Source organism: Leopardus geoffroyi, chromosome C1, assembly GCF_018350155.1.
Source record: "Leopardus geoffroyi isolate Oge1 chromosome C1, O.geoffroyi_Oge1_pat1.0, whole genome shotgun sequence".
NCBI lineage: Eukaryota > Metazoa > Chordata > Mammalia > Carnivora > Felidae > Leopardus > Leopardus geoffroyi.
In genome coordinates this window covers 208,571,865-208,592,099 of record NC_059328.1, presented here as the reverse complement: position 1 = coordinate 208,592,099, position 20,235 = coordinate 208,571,865, and the positions used below count along the sequence as shown (strand labels likewise).

At 43.5% G+C, this 20,235-nt stretch overlaps 1 protein-coding gene and 1 long non-coding RNA gene across 7 annotated transcripts in view; one reads left to right on the top strand and one right to left on the bottom strand.

Moving 5' to 3' along the window:
* Positions 1 to 20,235, top strand: part of DOCK10 (dedicator of cytokinesis 10) — a 272,646-nt gene that overhangs the window by 56,267 nt on the left and 196,144 nt on the right. For 2 of the 6 annotated variants that reach the window (XM_045481478.1, XM_045481477.1), the window contains exon 1: positions 5,042 to 5,529. The exons of 3 other annotated variants lie outside the window; for them this stretch is intronic. In XM_045481478.1, coding sequence (XP_045337434.1) covers positions 5,368 to 5,529 — 162 coding nt within the window. In that variant the 5' untranslated portion in view covers positions 5,042 to 5,367. Of the gene's footprint in view, positions 1 to 5,041; positions 5,530 to 20,235 lie in introns of those variants that run through there. One more of the 6 variants, XM_045481480.1, reaches the window with a different exon arrangement.
* Positions 15,133 to 20,235, bottom strand: part of LOC123599555 — a 28,270-nt gene continuing 23,167 nt past the window's right edge. Inside the window, exon 3 of the long non-coding RNA XR_006713193.1 lies at positions 15,133 to 15,481. This is a non-coding gene — a long non-coding RNA (uncharacterized LOC123599555). The remainder of the gene's footprint in view (positions 15,482 to 20,235) is intronic.

Genomic DNA, 20,235 nt, shown 5'->3' with positions numbered 1-20,235 from the left:
ATCTCACGGTTGGTGAGTCTGAGCCCCACGTCGGGCTCCCTGCTGTCAGTGCAGAGCCCGCTTCGGACCCTCCGTCATCCTCTCTCTCTGCCCCCATCTCCCCGACATGCGCGCTCTCTCTCTCCCTCCCTCTCTCAAAAATGAATACATATTTTTTAAAAAGGCGGGGGGGGGATCTGCTTCGTTTGGGTGGCCACAGCGCCCTACCTTCTGGCTCTGGGGGGCAGGGGAGGAAGATCATTTAAGGTCCCCTGCTTCACTCCATCAGACAGACCACTGATGGATGAGCTTTTAGGTAACGGGGATACCATTTGCATTCTTTATTTCAGGGTGTGTGGACCAGGCAGGCAGGCTGAAGGCAAGCCCGCCTCCACCTGCCAAGGCCAATGTAATGAGGGCGTGTCTCAGAAGTGCTGACGCCTATGCTGGGTGTTCTGGGAACACGTGCCTTCTTCAGAGGGCTGCGGTCCGGTGCTCCAGTGTTTTGTCTGGGCTGGGCATGGGCGGGACAGGGATTCACTACTCCTCACTCACATCCAGTGCCTACTTTCCTCCAGCTCAGAGCCCCTCTTGGGTTTTGCCGAGAACATTAGCCTCTCTTCCCGTGGCATCCTTCTGCTGTGTAAGTTGTTGCTAGTCCTTCATCTTTGATTATTGATCAGTATGATCCCATTCACTTTGAATCTTTCAGAAATACTTCCAGAAAACTGTCCTCTACTGAAAGTGTCCCCCTGTCTCCTGCCTTTTTCTCACTCTTGTCATCAATATCCTCCCTCTCATACTGCTTTGTTGACATTTCACTTGGATTTGGGGAAGGAGGGAAGGACACAAACATACTTCATCCACCATCTTGAATTTGAAGTCAGGCCATCCGGACTCGAAATATGGGGGAAACCATGTTCTGCTGGCCTGGGCCAGGCAAGTCCAGTGAGAAGCAGGTTCCCAAGTGGCTTCTGAACCTTTGTGTCTGGATGCAGGCATAAAGGTGGGGTTAATGTAACCTCGGGCGAGGAGTTGAGAATCTTTCTCTGGGGAGATGATGATTCATTGGTGGAATATGGTCGTTCTAGGCAAGGCCTTCTGTCAAAATCTCAAGCATACATTTCTTTTCATAAGTGAGTTCTAGGCATGGCCCTGTTCGCCTCTTGAAATAGTGCCCAGCAAGTCACAACAGGTTAAACAGAAGGTGAGGTAGTGTCGGGGGCATCCAAGAAGCACGTAAGGATGTTCTTTGTTTCTCAATTAAAGCGTTTTCATCTGAGCTCATGTTGGCTTTTATGAGATAACATGTCATGATCAGGAAGAGCTTTCAGTGAACTTGACACAGGAAGATGGCAGAAAACCTCACTCATTCCAAGTAGATTTATCACTGAGCATGAGGAGACTCAGAGGCCTGGGGGCACACGTACAGGTCTTATGGGTGGAAAAGAACATGCACTTCACCTCCATAGTGCCGAAGCACAGTCCAGTTCCACCTGGTCTGCATCTCAAGATACGTTTAGACTTCTAACTTTTGTGTAATTTAACCAAGCCGGGAAAGTCCAGCACTTTCAATAAGCATCATTTAGTTAAGTTAAATATGGATTTTCCTTTCCCGTGGTAAAAAGATCTGTGGACGTTTTATTCCAATGGCGGAAACATCCACACCTAGAGTCAAATGATTCTTAGTCCAAAACATTTTAGAAAACAACACTAAAAATGAAATTCATTTGTCTGGACTTTTTAAAGAGATGCGAGCCTAGTGTTCAGGGATGTTTTGGAGATGTTTTTACTTCTGCGCCTTTGTTTTTTCTTCATTTTGTTTCTGTCTCTCTCTACACACACACACACACACACACACACACACACACACACACTGTTCACTCTCCAAAACTCTTTATGTTTTCTTCCTACATTTGACTTTCTGTCAGGTATCCCTCACCTTCTCCATGATTGTGCCTTCCCTCTTCTTTCTGCTTCCTGTCTACACTAAGGCTACTTCTTATCTACACAACATGGCCATCCCTGCTTCGAAGCAAGAAGGTTTTTCACTATACCTGCATTTAAGATTTCGTAAGTGCTGAGTGAATGAATACATACATAAAATAACATTATAGGGGCACCTGGGTGGCTCAGTTGGCTAAGTGTCTGACTTCAGCTCAGGTCATGATCCCGTGGTTCATGAGTTCGAGCCCTGCATCAGGCTCTGTGCTGACAGCTCAGAGCCTGGAGCCTGCTTCAAATTCTGTGTGTGTGTGTGTGTGTCTCTCTCTGCCCCTTCCCTAATTGCTTTATCTCTCTCTCTCTCTCTCTCTCTCTTTCTCTGTCAACAATAAACATTAAAACTATTTATTAAAAAAAATAACTCAGAATGAAACCTAGTTTCCAACACTTCTTTGGAAAATTTAGTCTTACAAACGTTAGTGACATTATTTCCTCATCTATGACAATAGGTGAAAAACCTTACTTTTATCATTTTACATTTAATAAACATCTTAGTGGATCGTAAAGTAAAACCTAGCTAGGAGAAGAGGCAGATGAGACCAGAGAGAGTCTCCAAATGTCATTGAGTAGTGAGGCCACGCACATTTGATGCTTGAAAGCCAAATTAATAATTTGTCTTATTAATACTTCAAACGAAAATAGCAGATACCTGGGAAGGCCTTTTACCTCGTTTTTAAATATTTCCTTTCCTCTGTGTAACATAACATGTATGCTAACTACGAGGAGGGAAAGTGTCCAGTCTCTTCAGGTTGATTTTTATCTCCTCCCCACCCCTAACTCAACTTACTATGTAAAACTTGGACCTCAGAATCCAACTCCTTTCTGGCAACTTTGCTACACATTTGACACCTTTTCAGAAGAAAATGCTGGGCTAGATGTCTAACCGTGATCCTTGGTTGTTGTCCTCATGGTCTCGTGTCCACTGGGTAACTGTAATATGTATTGAATTCCCAAGAAACTAATTTTCGGAGATTGTCTTTCCTTGATGATGGAAGTTGAAAGAGAAAGCAAGAGAGGGAAGATTGACAGCCCCACAGCAGCCCATCAATAATAGGGGTGAGTCCCTCAGAGGCAACAAAGGGGATCAATGAAGACAGGACTCTAATAGCTAGAAAGCATCTCATTTGTTTCCCCAAAGACTTTGACATCTGCCAAAACATCTGACTCCAAAAGCCACCCCAGAGGTGAGCCGGATTGAGAGAGAGGTGCCTAGATGGGAGTCTGGGATGGCGACGTCCTCTTCCCTGCCAAGCCCATGGCGTATGGCAAGGGGTCCCACTCCCATTGCCAGCCAGAGCCGGTGTCGTGATTAAGTGCCTCCGGCGAGCGCCTTGCTATTCATTCATGAGCAGATGACCAGAACCTAAGGGAACAGCTGGAGAGTGCCTTGTTATGCATGGGAGTGGGTGGGTGGGGTCCCCAAAGAGCCCGGAGGAGCGATCATACTTGAAATGACACCTGCACAATCATGGAAGCCCGAGCCATGCTTTGCCTCCCGTGGACACCATTTACATATACATTTTTTTCTTTTTCTTTTTTTTTTTTTAATTTTTTAATGTTTGTTTATTTTTGAGAGAGAGAGAGAGACAGAGTGTGAGCAGGGGAGGGATAGGGAGAGAGGGAGACACAGAATCCGAAGCAGGCTCCAGGCTCTGAGCTGTCAGCGCGGAGCCCGACACGGGGCTCGAACTCACAGACCGCGAGATCATGACCTGAGCCGAAGCCGGACGCTCAACCGACTGAGCCACCCAGGGGCCCCGATGTCAGGTTTTTTCAATACATACAAGCCAGATAGGTTAAACTGCAGCCTGTCTTCAGTAAATGCCCCAGTTGTTTGCAGTAAAAATGGTTTAGATTAGCACCCGGGCACTCTGACAAAGGTCTGGAGGGGTTAGGGGACTTGCCAGCACCATTAGCATTTTTTTCTTCTTTTTCCAGCAGCACTAAAATATGTTTGCTCAAAACAGAGGGAGATGAAAAACTACTGGCAGCCCGTACCTCTTAGAAGAAAAAAAAAATGTTTTACTTCTCTGGCAAACGTGCCAATTAAATAATGCTGTGTTGTGACAGATTACTGAGCAATTAATGCCTAATTGAGCCGCGTGCTAGACGCTTCTGGGAGAGCAACTTCCCCGGAGCTGGAGTGGCCACACCTCGGAGCAAAACCAACCTGCCTTCACACTTCCTGCAGCACCCTGTGCGCTCAGGAGCCCAGAAACCAAAGAAAACATTTTTCCTTTGAATCCCTGAGAGTTACACTGGAAGGATTAGCTTGACAGAAAAGATCCCGACATTGCAAATCCTACTGGGGATTTCATACTTTCCTCGTTTGTAAGCAAAATCCATTTGCTGTGAGATATTTTTAGTGCAAGCATCCCTTGTTGTGCTATTCTCTTACAGTATACCATTAGATCTTGAAGCCATTCCAGGCAGGTCACGTGATTTCTAAGCATCTCTTCGGTCCCCTCCTAAGTGACTAGTCTCGCAGGAGCCAGGGAATACTAGACTCTTAACTACCGAAGACCTCAACGTCCTTCCTGAAGCCTTGAACGCTTATTGATGGGATGTGAAAATGCTTTACAGCTGCTTTTTCTAAGAGGTCACTTGGCAGAGCTCGCCGAGTGACCTCAGTAATAGAGATATTTTCAGCCCCACGAGCCGCCTATGTAAATATAAAAATGTATTAGGCTGCAGAACTGCATGTGTGGGAACAGAACAACCCTACCATTGAAAGGAAATCGCAGGGGGAACACTGGTGTCACTCATGTGGGTTTGGTTAAGGCGCGCATGCTTTTGATAAATCGTTTTGATTCAGCGGCTCCACATTTCGGATGAGCCCATTTCATGTCTGGAACTTAAGGGCTATAAAAAGTAACACCCCAATCACTTAGTGAGGTGTCTAGCAAGATATCCTTCCCGAAGTGTTTACGCTGAAAAAGACAGCAGTCATTTTCACTCTTTATATGGGACTCATTTGCCTTGGGAAAATGTCAGTGTGGAGTTAGATTTCCAGTTGTTTGGTTGAAAGAGAGTTATTTATTCGAGTGTCTGGGTGGAAGTGATGTATTTATTCAGACCTCTGAAACTAGAATCGGAGAGAATCGTTGCAACGAGCAGGAAGCACGTTCTCGAGATGAATTGAGAAATAACTCTCCGGGCGAAACGCTCTAATATTCCTGAGTGCATTCAGTTTCAGTGGATCAAATCTTTCCCATCTCTGCATCCAAGCTATTTGGCGGTGATCAGATGATCAGAGCTCAAGAAAGCGATTGGAGAGTCAGCTGGCTGCAGCTGCAATGTAGGCTGTTTTCAGGGACAAGGAGCCACTGTTTTTCCAACATAGCATCAACATAGAAGTTATTTTGTAGGCTCCACGATGCAGCTATGGGCTGCACGGCCAGCATTGTTCTGCTTCAGGCTTTCCGTTCTGTGGTCCAGAGGAGCTGTCCACACATTTGTAGACGACGCCAAGAGGAACCATCCCACGAGATTGTGCCTCTGGAGAGCGAGGACGAGATGAGTAGACCCAGAACCCTCATTATCATGGTATGGTACTTGTGGCAAAGGAGCCGGAGTTGATTGAACTGTTATTACAGAAATGAGGTTGCAATTTAGGGTTTGGGCTGTTCGGCTTTAGATAAAGGAGTGTGCGACCTAGGGTTTACTCCTGTGCTTTGCCATGTGGGGGAAAATGTTTCAAAGGATTTCTATCGTTCAGAGCTGGTTTTCTTTCTCTTAGATCGGCCCCGAAATGCGCAGTTTATCGGTCTCTTAGACATGCTCCCCCGCCTCACATTGTGTATGCTGTTACTCACTTTTGTGCAGAGAGAACGAGAAAACTTGCGGAGTCTGGTTTAATTCAGTGGATTTGATTTTGCAACTCTAGTTTGAAAGAAGAGCCCCAAACGCAGTTTCAGATCGCATGCCACCAATCAGGTTGCGTAGCCGTTGGGGGGTTAGATGTCTGCCTTCGAGGTATTTAGACTTTTTATTTCTGACTCTGCAACACAAAGGGCTTTAGAAAATGCTTAACTTAGGTGCAAAATCAGAGTGAAGTTTCTGAGGATTGGGTAGAATGCATGGCATTTTCATTGAAAAGCTGTTTCTGGCACACGTCTGTCTGTGCTTTAGTTACAATAGACAGTGTTACTCCCTTATTTGTACAACTGTTTTGTCAGGAAGAATAAAGTGGAGGGTGGCATCTTTCCTTACTTGAGGTGCAGTGAGAGAGATCTGCTTAGTCACTGAAATCCCACGTTAGGATGGTGGTAGCGTGCTAAAGTTTCAAAAATTGGGGAGGCATTGCGTACCTTCAGCACAATCGACTTTTTTCCTCTTAGATTTTAACGTTCAGATTTCAAGGATGTGGTAAATAATGAATGAAAACTACCTGTTACACTAAAAGTTTTGAGATGAAAGTCATTTGGTTTGGCCTGCGACTCTGAGGGACAGAGTACTGAGCTATACCATTCTATGCCAACTTCTTCCACAAACTGGTATTAGGTGTTTAAAAGGCAATGCTGGGGGGAACCTGGGTGGCTCAGTCGGGGAGGTGTCTGCCTTCAGCTCAGGTCACGATCTCCCGGTCTTTGGGTTCAAGCCCCACATCAGGCTCTGTGCTTGACAACTCAGAGCTTGGAGCCTGCTTTGGATTCTGTGTCCAGATTCTGCTCTCTCTCTCTGCCTTTGCCCTGCTCGCTCATACCTTCTCTCTCTCTCTCTCTCTCTCTCTCACTCTCTCTCTCAAAAATAAATACACACTTAAAAACATTTTTTAAAAATAAAATAAAAAAGCAATACTGTTCTTGAACTGTTGTGCTATGGTTTTCTCTAGGAGGAAATGCTATTTAGGAATAATTTCATACTTATTATTCCCGTAAGTTTTTCACAAATTAGATTTTAAAGGGACTGAGACATTTTCCCCCAAGTTTACCTCTTGTTTATGATGTTAGCATTCTATAGTTATGTGTTCTGCTCACGCCGTCTCTATCATTTAACAGCCTCCCCACCCCCAAATTTACCACTTATACTATAAAATTTAGCAGGTGGAAATTTGCAAAAGAAAAATCAATAACAGTGCCTTATTGTTTCAAGGTTTCTATTACTTTATATGATATCATTATGGACATTAAATAGAGTGATGTTGAATTTACTGGTGAAGGAAACAGGGCTTCAGAACGATTGCATATCTTGTTCATATCACACAGCTGCCACATTCCAGAGCCTGAAGTCACATTTAGATCAAGGATTACAAAAGCCAGTATAATTTCCACTCTGTTCCTAACCTCTAGAGGAGATGATGATAAAACTGAGTTTTATGAGAAGACTGATGGAAATCTTGGACCACTCCGGGTAAAATATGCACAGACAGAATCACTGTGCATCCTGAGAGTTTCCTATGGGCCACTCCACATTCGTGCATTCAACAGCAATTGATTGGTGGCCCACCATGGGCCAGCCGCTGTTCCAGGCATTTGGAATCCACCTATGAACAAACTCATCAAAGATCCCCGTCCTAAGTTGCCAAGTTTTACGTTGATAGTGTATTTTCCAAGTCTTGTCGTTATGGAAATGCCATATGAGCGTTGTGATGTTTAGTGTACAAATTTAAGTCAATGAAACGATTCCGTATCTTTCAAGATAGTAGCTCAAAAGCTTTAATGTGTTTTAAAGTCACCTAGGAATTGTGTGTGGGTCAATCCTTGGGCGCCTGGACCCAAAGACTCTATAATAAGAAGGTGTGGGGTACAGCCTGGGAATCTGTACTTTTAGTCAACACCTCCAGGTGCTTCGGATGGAAGAGCCCCATGGATGACACCCAGAAACACACAGCTCTGGAAACTGATCATCTACACCTCTGTACCTCACGTCCTTCTTTATCCTGATGGGCTAATCATTTTCTCACTCTGGCTCTAAGCTTCTGAACAAACTGATTTTTTTTTCTCTCTCTCACTTTTCCATCACCTTTTAGTCACCAAATTTGTATATTGATACTGTGTGTGTGTGTGTGTGTGTGTGTGTGTGTGTGTGTGTGAGGCGTGGGGAGAAAGGAGAGAGAGAGAGAGAGAGAGAGAGAGAGAGAGAGAGAGAGAGAGAGAGAGAAATCACAAACTCTGGTGCCAGAGCCCCTGGGTTGAAATCTTGATTTATCACTTAACAGCTATGTGACCTTCCCCACACTGTTTAACATTTCTATGCCTCTTTTTCTCACCTGTAAGATGAGGATAATAGTGTCATCAATGCAGAGCTGTTGTGAGGGTTTGATAAAGTAAAACATATGGTAAGTGCTTAGAATCGTGTCTAGATATATTAGAAAGATGTTCAATAAGGGGCATGTTCAGTACCGGAAAAAAGTGACATTTGGGGAAAGACCCAGAGGAGGTGAGGGAATGAATCATGCCACTTCTCTGTGGGGAAGTGTCTCAGGTGGAAGAACCAGCCAGGGTGAAAGTCTGTAATATGGGGAAAGGCCAAGGGCGTTTGAGAAAGAGTGAGGAGGCCATTGTGGCCAAGCAAGTCAAAGGGAAAGTAGTAGCAGGTGAGGTCATGGAGGTAATGGGGGACAGATCACAAAGGCCATCATGAAGACGGAGAGAACGCTTTTCCCAAGAGTAAGGAAGGCATTGGAGGGAGCAGGCACAGAAAGTCAAGAGCCTGAGCTGTGGAGCCAAAATGTCAGGGTTTGAGTCCTGTCTCTGTGTCAGCTGTATGACCATGACAAATGACTTGTCCTCCCTGGGCCTTCATTTTTTCACTAATAAAACACAGACAGTAATGGCACCTACCGTGTGAAGTTATTGTGAGAATTCAGTAATACTTGCAAAGAGCTTAGATCAGTGCCTGGGGGACAGAAAGTGCTCTTTTAACGATAAGCCCACTAACCCGGAGGCCCTGGCACAGGTGAGGAGCAGGATCCACGGCTGCAGTGGGGCCAGAGCGGAAGCAGGGACACCACTAATCGTCCAGCTTTGCAGTGGCCCCAGCAACAGAGCTGAATGGTAGTTGTCGAGGTTGCGAGAAGTGGATGGATTCGGATGGATTTCAGAGTAAGGCCAATAGGGCTTGCTTTCAAGTTCGACCTGAAGTGTGAGAGAAGGAGAGGACTCAGGGATGAGTGTGAACGTGCGGTAATTTGGTCTCGGTCCTGGTTTGTTTGTTTCGTTTAGCCTTAACGAATGAGTTGTCATTCAGGTGGGGAAGACTATAGGAGAAGATCTGGGGTGACAATCGAAGTTCACCGTAAGACATGTTAAGTTTGAAATGTCTCGGGGCGTCTGGGTGGCGCAGTCGGTTAAGCGTCCGACTTCAGCCAGGTCACGATCTCGCGGTCCGTGAGTTCGAGCCCCGCGTCAGGCTCTGGGCTGATGGCTCAGAGCCTGGAGCCTGTTTCCGATTCTGTGTCTCCTTCTCTCTCTGCCCCTCCCCCGTTCGTGCTCTGTCTCTCTCTGTCCCAAAAAAAATAAATAAACGTTGAAAAAAAAATTAAAAAAAAAAAAAAGAAATGTCTGTTAGGTCTATCTATACATGGAGATTTCAAATTGGAAATGGGATATACAAGTCTGAGTTCTGAGGAACCATCTCCAGAATAGATAATAATGCCAGACACAGTGTGGATACCAATGAAATGGTTGACAAGTGAATAAATGATCTCTTTTTCTTGTTTTCTGTATTGAACTCGTACTTATTTACTGTACTTTCATATATTTTTCTTATCTCACTGGCAGATGGGGGAACCCCATATAGATAAGAACCTCTTCATGCCCCAGGGGTGCCCAGCTCAATTCCCTTCATAAAAGCCTAAAAACTGAACATAAGTATTGTCGACCCTTTGAAGTTTTTACGTAATTGGCTGATATGAAAAGCCCCATTGATAAAGTTGCCCACTTAACTTTTCATTGAAATGGTGTAAGTTAAGGATGGAGAAAGCTACTACGATAAATACAAGGTGGTGAATGTTGATATTCTTCAGGAGGCTTTGGCCCTCAAGACTTCATTATACCAAAGAATCTTATTCCTGAAGTCCAGGCTCTGAATTCATGCCTAGATAAGCTTTGGGCTGGCATCGACTGTAGTTTGGCTGCGTAGTCCACAGTGGAAAGCCTTGGTAAACATCAAAATAAACCATTGTGGGTCCTTGGCATTTACAACTGTTTAATAGACAACGGTCTATTAAAATGCAGGCAAGCTGGGGCGCCTGGGTGGCTCAGTCGGTTAGGCGTCCGACTTCAGCTCAGGTCATGATCTCGCAGTTTGTGAGTTCAAGCCCCACGTCGGGCTCTGTGCTGACAGCTCGGAGCCTGGAGCCTCCTTCAGATCCTGTGTCTCCCTCTCTCTCTGCCCCTCCCCCGCTCTCATTCTGTCTCTCTCCCTCCCTCAAAAATAAGCACATGTTTAAAAAAATAAAATGCAGTCAAGTTTAACGGGGGGGGGGGGGAATGAAATTCTTTCAGAGCTCTAATTTCTCTCACTAAAGTTTTTGTTCTGATGGGAGAATTAACAGAAATCTTGTTGTCAATTATTATTTTCAACTTCCTTTATAACATATTTCATTAAAAGGTCTCAGATACTACCTAATTTAATTTATGTCTATCTGCTGCTTTCTGGGGAATGTTTATAATTTCTCATGTTATTTAGAAGTGGGCCTCCATTTTAAAGCCTGTGCCCTCTCCACCCCCACTCCCCTCCTCCCCTCCCTGCCCCCCCGGCCGAAGAGTAACTATCCCTTCATATATATAGGAGGGTAGAGATGACCCAAGAGGAAGTCAAGAAGCAAGTGCCAGGCAGGCTGCCGGCCTCTCTCTCCGGCTGTATAACAGGAGAAAATGGCAATAGCCTAAACTTGTGGTAAGTTAGGGAAGTGAAATCTCTTCTGTGAGTCAAGGACATATGCTTACAGGTGAACATTTGAGAGCCAGGGTACGTAAGTTACTTCCAGGAGGCCTGTATTACCAGTCCCACTTTGGCACTCTAGAAACTCTAGCACACCAGGCTCGGTGCTAGGGTGCACGGGTCAGATCCTGCCCTTGGTCTGTTTTTGTACGGCCTGTGAACTAAGAATGCTTTTCACAATTTTAAAATTTTATAAAACAAAACATAAAAGAGAGAAGACTGTGCAACAGAGACCATCAATGGGCCACAGAGCCTGAAGTATTTACAGTCTTGGCCCTCTACCGGACCAGTACGCTCTGGTGAATGATGTGGGCTCAACCCAAAGGGAAACTCTGCTGGTTTGTACCTTTGACCTCTGCTTTGTATTTGCGCGTCTGCCTAACATACATACAAAGGAACTAGGGTTTTTCCTGGGTGCTTTTTGTTCACCTGAATGCCTGAAAACTGCTGGGAATAGGTGGTGAATTCGAGATTTGGAGTCAGAAGCCCTGTGTCGGCCTCAAGCCTGTCACGTGAGCATCGGTGGAGGCACCGGGGTGGCTCAGTGGGTTAAGCGTCCGACTTCGGCTCAGGTCATGATCTCACCGTTTGCGAGTTCGAGCCCTGCATAGGGCTCTGTGCTGACAGCTTGGGGCCTGGAGCTTGCTTTGCATTCTGTGTCTCCTCTCTCTGTCCCTCCCCCACTTGTGCTCTGTCTCTCTCTGTCTCTCAAAACTAAATAAATGTAAAAAAAAAAAAATTTTTTTTTTTTTTAAATCAGGGCTTTACTGTATGTGTTCCATATCTTCCCCAAAAGAGTGGTACAGTGGCCAGGAGAGAGTGGGTGGGTGTGGCCAGAAGAGAGACCTCAACGAGGGTCCTACGATTAAAATCGGGAACAGAGAGGGATATACTGAGGGAACTATTTCCAAGGAAATAAAATGATCTGTCTTCTTATTCTATAATAAATATTCTAGTTTAATAAAACTTTATTACCAAAGGGATTTTAACATGATTTTCCAGTTTCATCTTTTTGAATGGATGCAGGAGGAAGAAACAACTTCTAGACATCCTAAATCCTGAATTAATGTTCTTATTTCATTTTAGTGAGGTTGAATCTTGAATATACTAATGTAAGATTTCCCGGGGAAAGGAAGCTTCTGTAATGGAGGGTGATTTTAAATGGTCTGCCACGGATGGTGTAAGCACAGAGGATCTTCAACAGTTATTTTTCCTAGTGAGCTGGTTTTGAGCTGAATTCCAAAGGCGTAGAAGATGAACAAATGAATTGAATGGCTTCTCCATGGGTATAAGAATTAATTGAATGTGACCAGAGACTTAGTAATTAGCAACAAGAATCTTTAAGGCAAAGGCTTACTAAATTCAGATTACATCTGTTACCAGCTTGTCCAAATGATTGTGCATCTTTCTAGTTCTCCAAATGATAAAGATTTAGAAGTAATAAAGAACAAAGAAAAATTGGACGGAATCTAAAAAGTAATGTTTAAAGGGTAAAGCCACCAACAACGATAAAGAAAAGCCAAAAATCAGGTGTGGTGGGATATGCAGAAACTTTTCTCCAAAACCAATTAGCAAATTCAACTATATACAGGTACAGATTGATATAAATATATGTCAGAATATAGAGAACTTCATACTTTTAGTAGATGTGAGTGTTTTGGGAGAGGCCATAGTTTGAAGATTAAAAGACTAGACTACCAAGGAAGAAAACATCGTTATATGACTAGAAAAACATAGAGTCAACAAATCAGTAGTAATAAAAAGCCCCTTAACTTTTAAAGATAATCAAATATAAAAAAAAAAAAGCCTGGTTATACTTGTTTTTGTTTTTGTTTGTTTCTTTGCTTTCCAGAAGAGTGTATTTAAAGCTTATCCCCAAGTACCAGGCTTCGATATAATGAAATCTTGTGAAAACTGAGGAATACAGTTGAGGACAACATGCATCTTTTGGCACACTGAACAGGAATACGATTTTTTCCCATCCTTCAACAAATTTCTTCTGGATTGTTGTTTCGTTCCCTCAGATTTCATTTCCATGGAGCTGATTTACGTAGGGGCTAAAGTTTAGGATTTTGAAATTCATTTCCACTAATCTACTTTATCCCACTGGAATGTAGTTCACTGCTTAAAACCTACAAATTCCATATGCTTATGTAAATCTGTCATCGTTACATGGCCTACACATCAGAAATTCAGTAGACAGCTGAGGGCCAACCGTCCCCTGCATCTAATAGTCAGAAACAGCAGCATACAGTTTCTGGCTCCTGCACTCTGGAGCTTAAAGTTTGCTGGTGGAGACAGAAAGGACTGGACAAATGTAAAGTTGTAATCATAAGAAGTGCTTCAAGCAAAGAGTTCCCTTCCACCTTACAACTGTATCCTTTGAGCATCCAGCCTCCACAAGCCAGTTGGGGAGGGCTTCCCATAAGGAGGTAGCAATGGATTGGGGACCTGGAGAGCACAGAGATGCTAAGAAGAGAGAGAGGATGCCACGTGCAATCCTGACTTTTACTGTGTTGCCAGGGGTTGAGAGCCAGAGTGCATTTGCTTGCTGTGTGATCTCTGGATCAGTTATTTAAATTCTCTATGCCTTGGCTTTCCATAGAACGGGAATAAAGAGGGTACCTCTCTCTGTCAGTTTCCTATGCTTGCTGAAACAGGTGACGGCACACTTAGTAGCTCAAGACAACATACGTTTGTTATCTTACAGTTCTGGAAGTCAGAAATCCAAAATGGGTCTCGTAGGGCTAAAACTGGCAGGGTTGCGTGCCTTTCTAAAAGAGCCTCTAGAGGAAGATCTGTTGGGGTTTTTGGTTTATTTTTTGTTTAATTTTGTTTTGCTTTTTGCCTTTTGTATGTGTGTGTGTGTTTTGTTTTGTTTTGTTTTGTTTTGTTTTGTTTTGTTTTGTTGGCCCTCTTCCATCTTCAAAGCCAACAGCAGTATGCTGTCTTCAGACATCTCTCTGATTCCCACCCCGGACTCTCCTACCTCCCTCTTTCACTTCCAAAAGATCCTACCTGGACAATCTAGGATCCTCTCTTGATCTCAAGGTCAGCAGATCAGCAACCTTAATTCGGTCCACAGCCTTACTTCCCTCTTGCCGTGTAAATAACACACTCGTAGGTTCCCAGACTTTGCACATGGACAACCTTGGGGGGCTATTACTCTGTGTATCCTAGTATCTCATAGGACTCTTCTTAAAATAAAGGTATTCTTAAACTAAGGGACCCATGATACTTCTAAGAACCCGGTAAGAACTAAGTTCTAGCTATTATGATTTCTTTTATTGTCTTGAAACAAAGAAAAGTTCACAAATTTAATAAACTTGTAAGGAGTTATTTTAGGAAAAAGACATTAAACTAGCAGAAGGAAACTTAATTTGTGCTTCATAGAATGTGGGAAAATGGAAATTCAAGGTGTGTTTATTTCCTGGAGTGCTGCAATACTTACCGAATAGACTGTTCACATAAATAGATGGTTCAAAGAACATTTGTGTGCGTTGGATACTCTTTTCTGTGTTATCCACCAGTTGTGACTCTTCCGAAATTTAACTTTTGGTTTTTTCTTGTTTCCCTTTCTTCATTTATAAAGGAATATTGCATCTTTCCAATTCTCCAAATTATGGCACATTTCAAAATGATAAGGGACAGGGAGCCTGGGGGGGCTCAGTCGGTTAAGTGTCTGACTCTTGGTTTCGGCTCAGGTCATAATCTCACTCTACGTGGGATGGAGCCCCCTGTCGGGCTCCACGCTGACAGCACAGAGCCTGCTTGGGATTCTTTCTCTCCCTCTCTCTTTGTCCCTTTCCCACTCGCACTGTGTCTCTCTCTCTCAAAATAAATAAATAAGCTTTAGGGGCACCTGGGTGACTCAGTCGGTTGAGCATCTGACTTCGGCTCAGGTCATGATCTCATGATTTTTGGGTTCAAGCCCCACGTTGGGCTCTGTGCTGACAGCTCAGAGCCCAGAGCCTGCTTCAGATTCTGTGTCTCCCTCTCTCTCTCTCTCTCTCTCTCTCTCTGCCTCCCCTGTTTGCACTCTTGAATCTCTCTCAAAAATAAATAAATACATAAATACGTAAATAAGTAAGCTTTAAAAAATGATAAGGAACAAAGAAAAATATTCAAGAGCTTAAAATAAATGATTAGAATTTAAGACCACTACAATAATAAAGAAAAGTAGAAGACCAGGTATTACTGAGAAAGAAAGAGAATGCATTTTGAGTTCAGCAGGGAGAATTGAAGTTATTAACTTAAAGATGCAGAATAGTCTGTATTTTACTTGTCATTTTAAAGTTATTTCAACATTTGTAGATGCGAGAACAGCTAAGGAACTGAGTTCAAAATTATGGGAGCCGGATTCTTCTAGAAATAGATACTCAGTAAAAGGTTTGAGGAATGAATCAATGCACGTAAGCCATGTCTTATGGGTCACGACGCTCACGAAGTCGGAACCCATGAAATAAAAACAAAATATGGATTTATTTGGTAGATTCTCAGCATCCCTGCCATTGGTACCTCTGTGTGGGATCAATGGCCTTCTTTGCTTTCATGCACTTCAGGGGAACAGATAGAATATCCCACAGGATATGTCTTCAAATTCTCCTTCCTGTGTCAGAGAAAGCAGAAATGGAAATGGTGTTCACAAAATAATAGCTCTTTGGAGAGTACATCCAGTTATTTTTTAGGCACTTTCCTGAGAACTTCGCACAGTTATCTTTTCTTGTCGTCACAACAACAAGACTAGAAGACTATTTTTTTTATCATTGAGGAAGATATTAAAGCATAGCTCTGTACAATTGAAATATAATGCAAGCCATGTAATAGAAAATTTCCTAGGAACTGTATTTTAAAAAGTAAAAAAAAAAAAAAACAACAACATTAATAGTACATTTTATTCAACTCAATAAATCCAAACTATTATTATTTTGACATACAAGCAACATAAAATGGTCAATGAGGTATCTCACATTTTTATACCAAAGTCTTCAAATTCAGTACGTTTGATTGCTTATAACACATGTCCATTTGGATGCTCAATATTTATCCTAAGAACTTGTTCGGTATATAGATTTCATAAAGTTTACTAGTTGAAAGAGCAAATTGACATATCTCAGTGGTTTCAAAACTAGTTGGATATGCTCAGATAACTGGAGAGAGTATCCGTTCTTCAAGTTAAATCAAAATTAATTGAAATTAGCCGTCATTAAAAATTCACTTCCTCGGTCACGCTAACCACATTTGAAGCACTCTGTATCCTCCTATGGCCAGTGGCTGCTGCCTTGGACCGTGCAGGTGTAACAACTGGTGAACTTGCGGAAGGTCACTCATCGAGTAACTGTGATTTGAACCCCGAACCATTGCTTGTGGCCATTAGGCCGTCTGTCTCTTGAGACACCAGAGTGGTGAGTGGTGCAAGACTTCTGCCCGACTTCAACAGTGTATGCTCTGTTGCGTTGCATGGGTGTTTTTGATTAAGACCAAACTAAATTACACAAAACATGCCATTTAGTTTCTTTAAATCATGTAGGGAGGGGCAGGGGAGACCAGGGTATCCATTAATATGACGAAAGATTTGAGATGCATTAAAACTTTACCTTTCCTCCCATCCTTAGAAAATCTTCCTAAAGTGCATAAACGTCATCCTTATCGAACTGGCCAATGAGTCAGATAAATAAACAAAAATGCAAAAACTAAAAGTGAAAAGACTACCAAGGCTAGAGATGCAGTCAAGGACAACCCCAGGGTGGCCCTTGTCAAACCTGTGTAATGTCCCTGTGGCCCAGACTTGCCCACCTCTTTAACCCCACTCTCCTTCTCTCCCCTCCAACAGCCTGGCCCCGCTCACCTCTCCCACCGAACCTGCCTGCCCTCCCCTCTCTGTTGACTCAGGTCTGGGATCACTTTCCAGGACATTCTGCTCAGTGTCCAATATTGCAAGCTGTTTGGTACTCTTCTTAAAAATTCAGGGTTTTCCATACATATTATAGAGAATAATAAAATATTAGGGATTGGGGATCATAGAATTCCTCCCTCACTTGAAAGGTGAAACTCAGGCCAAAGAGATAAATTGACATCTGTGACTTTTATAAGAGTTGGTGGCCGAACAAGGACATTTGCCTGGGTCTCACAATGAAAGACGCGCACCCTTTTTAGCTACATGCTATTCCCTCCTCATTATCCAAAGATTATGTGTTTCCAGAGTATGTGTGCAATTTCCAGTGAAACCACATATATGCTAACTGCAAAATGCTAACAAGTATAGCAAATATTATCCAGTTCCTGACTATTTTTTCCTGATCATTTTAGAGGAATAAATCTCTACAGGGATGAAAGCCAATTCTGTCCATTCTATAAATAAAAGGACTCTTGCTCCAAACTAGTCTCTTGGGGTTGCTTTAAGGATTAAGTACAAAGAGCATGAGTCCCAGTCTGTAGCGTAAACCAATAACAGCAGATGCTACAGAAACAGAATACGAGTGTGTGGGTCCCAGGCGTCCCACTGAGGAGGGCACAAAGGGGAAAAAAATAAAGGCAAATCACTTTGTTGTAATCTCTTCAGATTAAAGAGCTCTGTGTTGGGAACAGAAGTGTCTATCTGTTGCCTTCCAGAACCCTCACCCCCCAAATGCTGTGCTGTAACAGAAACAGCACTGACACGTGGGATTCCGTACTGGACCCGTGTCATTTGAAAAACTTGGGACTGTGGGAGGCCTCCTTGAATTGTTTGAGCCTCCGAATCCTGACGGGCAGCATGGTGGTGATTCCTTGCAGTGCCATTGACCTCAATGAAAAGTGAGCCCGGCGTGATGCGTGCCACACTGAGGGAACGTGCCTCTTCCTCGTGTGTCAAATGAGGAAAATACTTCCTGCCCACCTGTGTCATAGAAATTAAAGTAATGACTTCTGTATGCACCACATACTCTGTTGATTATTTTGTGCTCCTGCTAAGGAGACGTTTTGGTATGCACGATGGCCCCTCGCTTCTCCCCCAGATAAGGAAGCTGGCATATTAAGAGACTCATCAGGGAAAAAGTTATTCAAAAGGGGGGACTCGGTGGACGAAGCCCGGTGAACCAAGGCATTGTCCAAGCGCACAAGCCATTGGAAGAAGTAAGTGGAGCAAAATGTAGAGATGGGGATCAAGGACAAAGAGAGATTTAAAGTAAGGAGCAAGCTCACTGAGCAGTAAGAGAAATGAAGCGTGAAATGTGTTTTCCTCTTCCAGATCAAAGCGGCACTGGATTGTTTTTAAAAAGGCCTTTTAGTAAGGCTTGCCCTAAAACCAGTCTGCTTTTGCGCCACTCTCAGACAATGGGACATCTCCGTCTGTGCCACTTTTGTGACTCTGGTTTTTATTCCCTTAAATCTATCTGTTCCTCATGGCTTACCATATTTTGTCCCATTTCTGCCCATGCTGTTCAAAAAGTGCCGATGGGTCTGAGTTAAAGACCCATGTCGTTCTTTTAGCTCTGAGTTTGAGCAGAGCCTGGACGGTCTGGAGCTTTCGAAACTGGGGCGGAATCACCCTCAGGGTCTGATGCGATAGGCAGGGAAGGCTTTTGTTTGGACAAACAAACGAACCACTGAACATTTCTAGAAATGGTGTCTCCACAAACAGCCCTGGAGTGCTCATTGGCGACGAAGTGGGGTCAGAGTCGAATCACAGATTCTTTTTGCACAGCTGAAAAAGTAAAATAAAATGAAAAAACTCTGCATGAATTTATCACAAAACAGTAAGGACCTTTGGAATCACCTAAGATATCCTTCAAATGCTTTCTGAGTCTGTTAATTGGGGAAAGTGTATTTCACTACCCATGGGCTGAAAGTTACTAACAATCATCAAGACTTCAGATGACTTCCTTGAAGACGGAAGAATTCAAAGGAGAAACAGAATCATGGAGATTATCTCTGGGTACGTTAGAAAGGACCAGAAGAAGCTTGCTCCCTTAATTTGGGAGAAGTGCTACTTCTCCAAGCGACTGCTCATTGTTTAAACTTCCCCGGGCCAGGCGGAGAACCCGATCTCAAACTGAGACCATGAGAAGCAGAGAAATGGCAGCTGAGGAGATTCACCCTGGGGTTCTGCAGGGGACACTGTGCTTCTCTGAAGGCGTCACTGCCCACATTTGGCAAGCCCTGCTTTCATTGTTCCCTCCCCACCCTCTGCTGCCATTTGGTTGAAGTTGGTGGGGGTGGCTCTGTAGGCACATGTGTGTCCCTGGCTCTGTTTGTTCTGCAGTCAAAGAAACTTTCCAACCTTGTGTTGCCTTTAAACATTCGGCCCCGTTCTATCCATACAAGCACAGTTAGTGTCTGCATGGATGCACGCCGTGTAGTTCTGCGCTTGGATATGGACTCAGCTGCGATGTCATAGCCATTAGCCTGGTAACCAGAGTTTTAAATGGAGCCCTGTACGTGTGGGAAAAAGTAATCTACTGTCCTATTTCGCCACCTACCACTGAGTCTGCTATTTCATTCAGAACACTGGCTATTTCATACAAAGCCAGTGAGGACAAAATTTGTGTAGTAGAATGCATAAATCTTGGCAGATGTTATTTCATTTAATCTCTTACCTCCTAGCAATCAATGTCGATTTGTTAACGTCGCACAGAAAATGCTAAATACGCCATACCAAGTGGATTTCTCAGGACCGAGTGGATTAAAAGTAGCTGTGTGCTAAAGACCACAGAGGAAGCAGGAAATTGAGACTAAGGCCTGGGTAGGATGCAGGAGGCAAGGACCGTTGGATGGAGTTGAGCTCTAGGCTTCACATCTCCAATGGCAAAGCCCTTTCTGGCAGGGAAGGGCTTACATAGTCCCAGAACCTGCCCTGCCTTGAACTCTTTTAGGCTTAGATTCTAAACCCCATTCTTGCGGTTTAACGAATCCAAAGCTTAAACTATTCTTAGTTCCTAGAGGTTATTTTCTGGCACTCTTCTTTAAATACCACATGGGGATTATTTCAGTCAGTAAAAATACTAAACGTATCATTTTCTGTTAGCTTTCTCCTTGCCATTTCGGTTTCACACACGCTTGATTTCCTAGCGCATGCTCTCTTTTAGGTGCACAGTCACGGTCGTAACTTAACAGTGTTTTACTGCCTCAGTGGTGATCTGACTCCCGTGCTCAAAGGTGGAGCTTTAGATGAATCCATTCAAAATTCAGTTGGTGATTCCTATTTAGATGTCTCCCCAAAGTGGATAATGAATAGGTGTTAGAAAACCGCAGTTACGGAAGAGGAAAAAGCAAGATAGAATAAAGCTTCTCGGTTTTTCCTTTTTGTATTTTTTTAAATTGTAAAAGAAGCGTGGATTTATGTGAGTTTTTGTATGCGGTTCAAGAGACCTTTTTAATCGCACA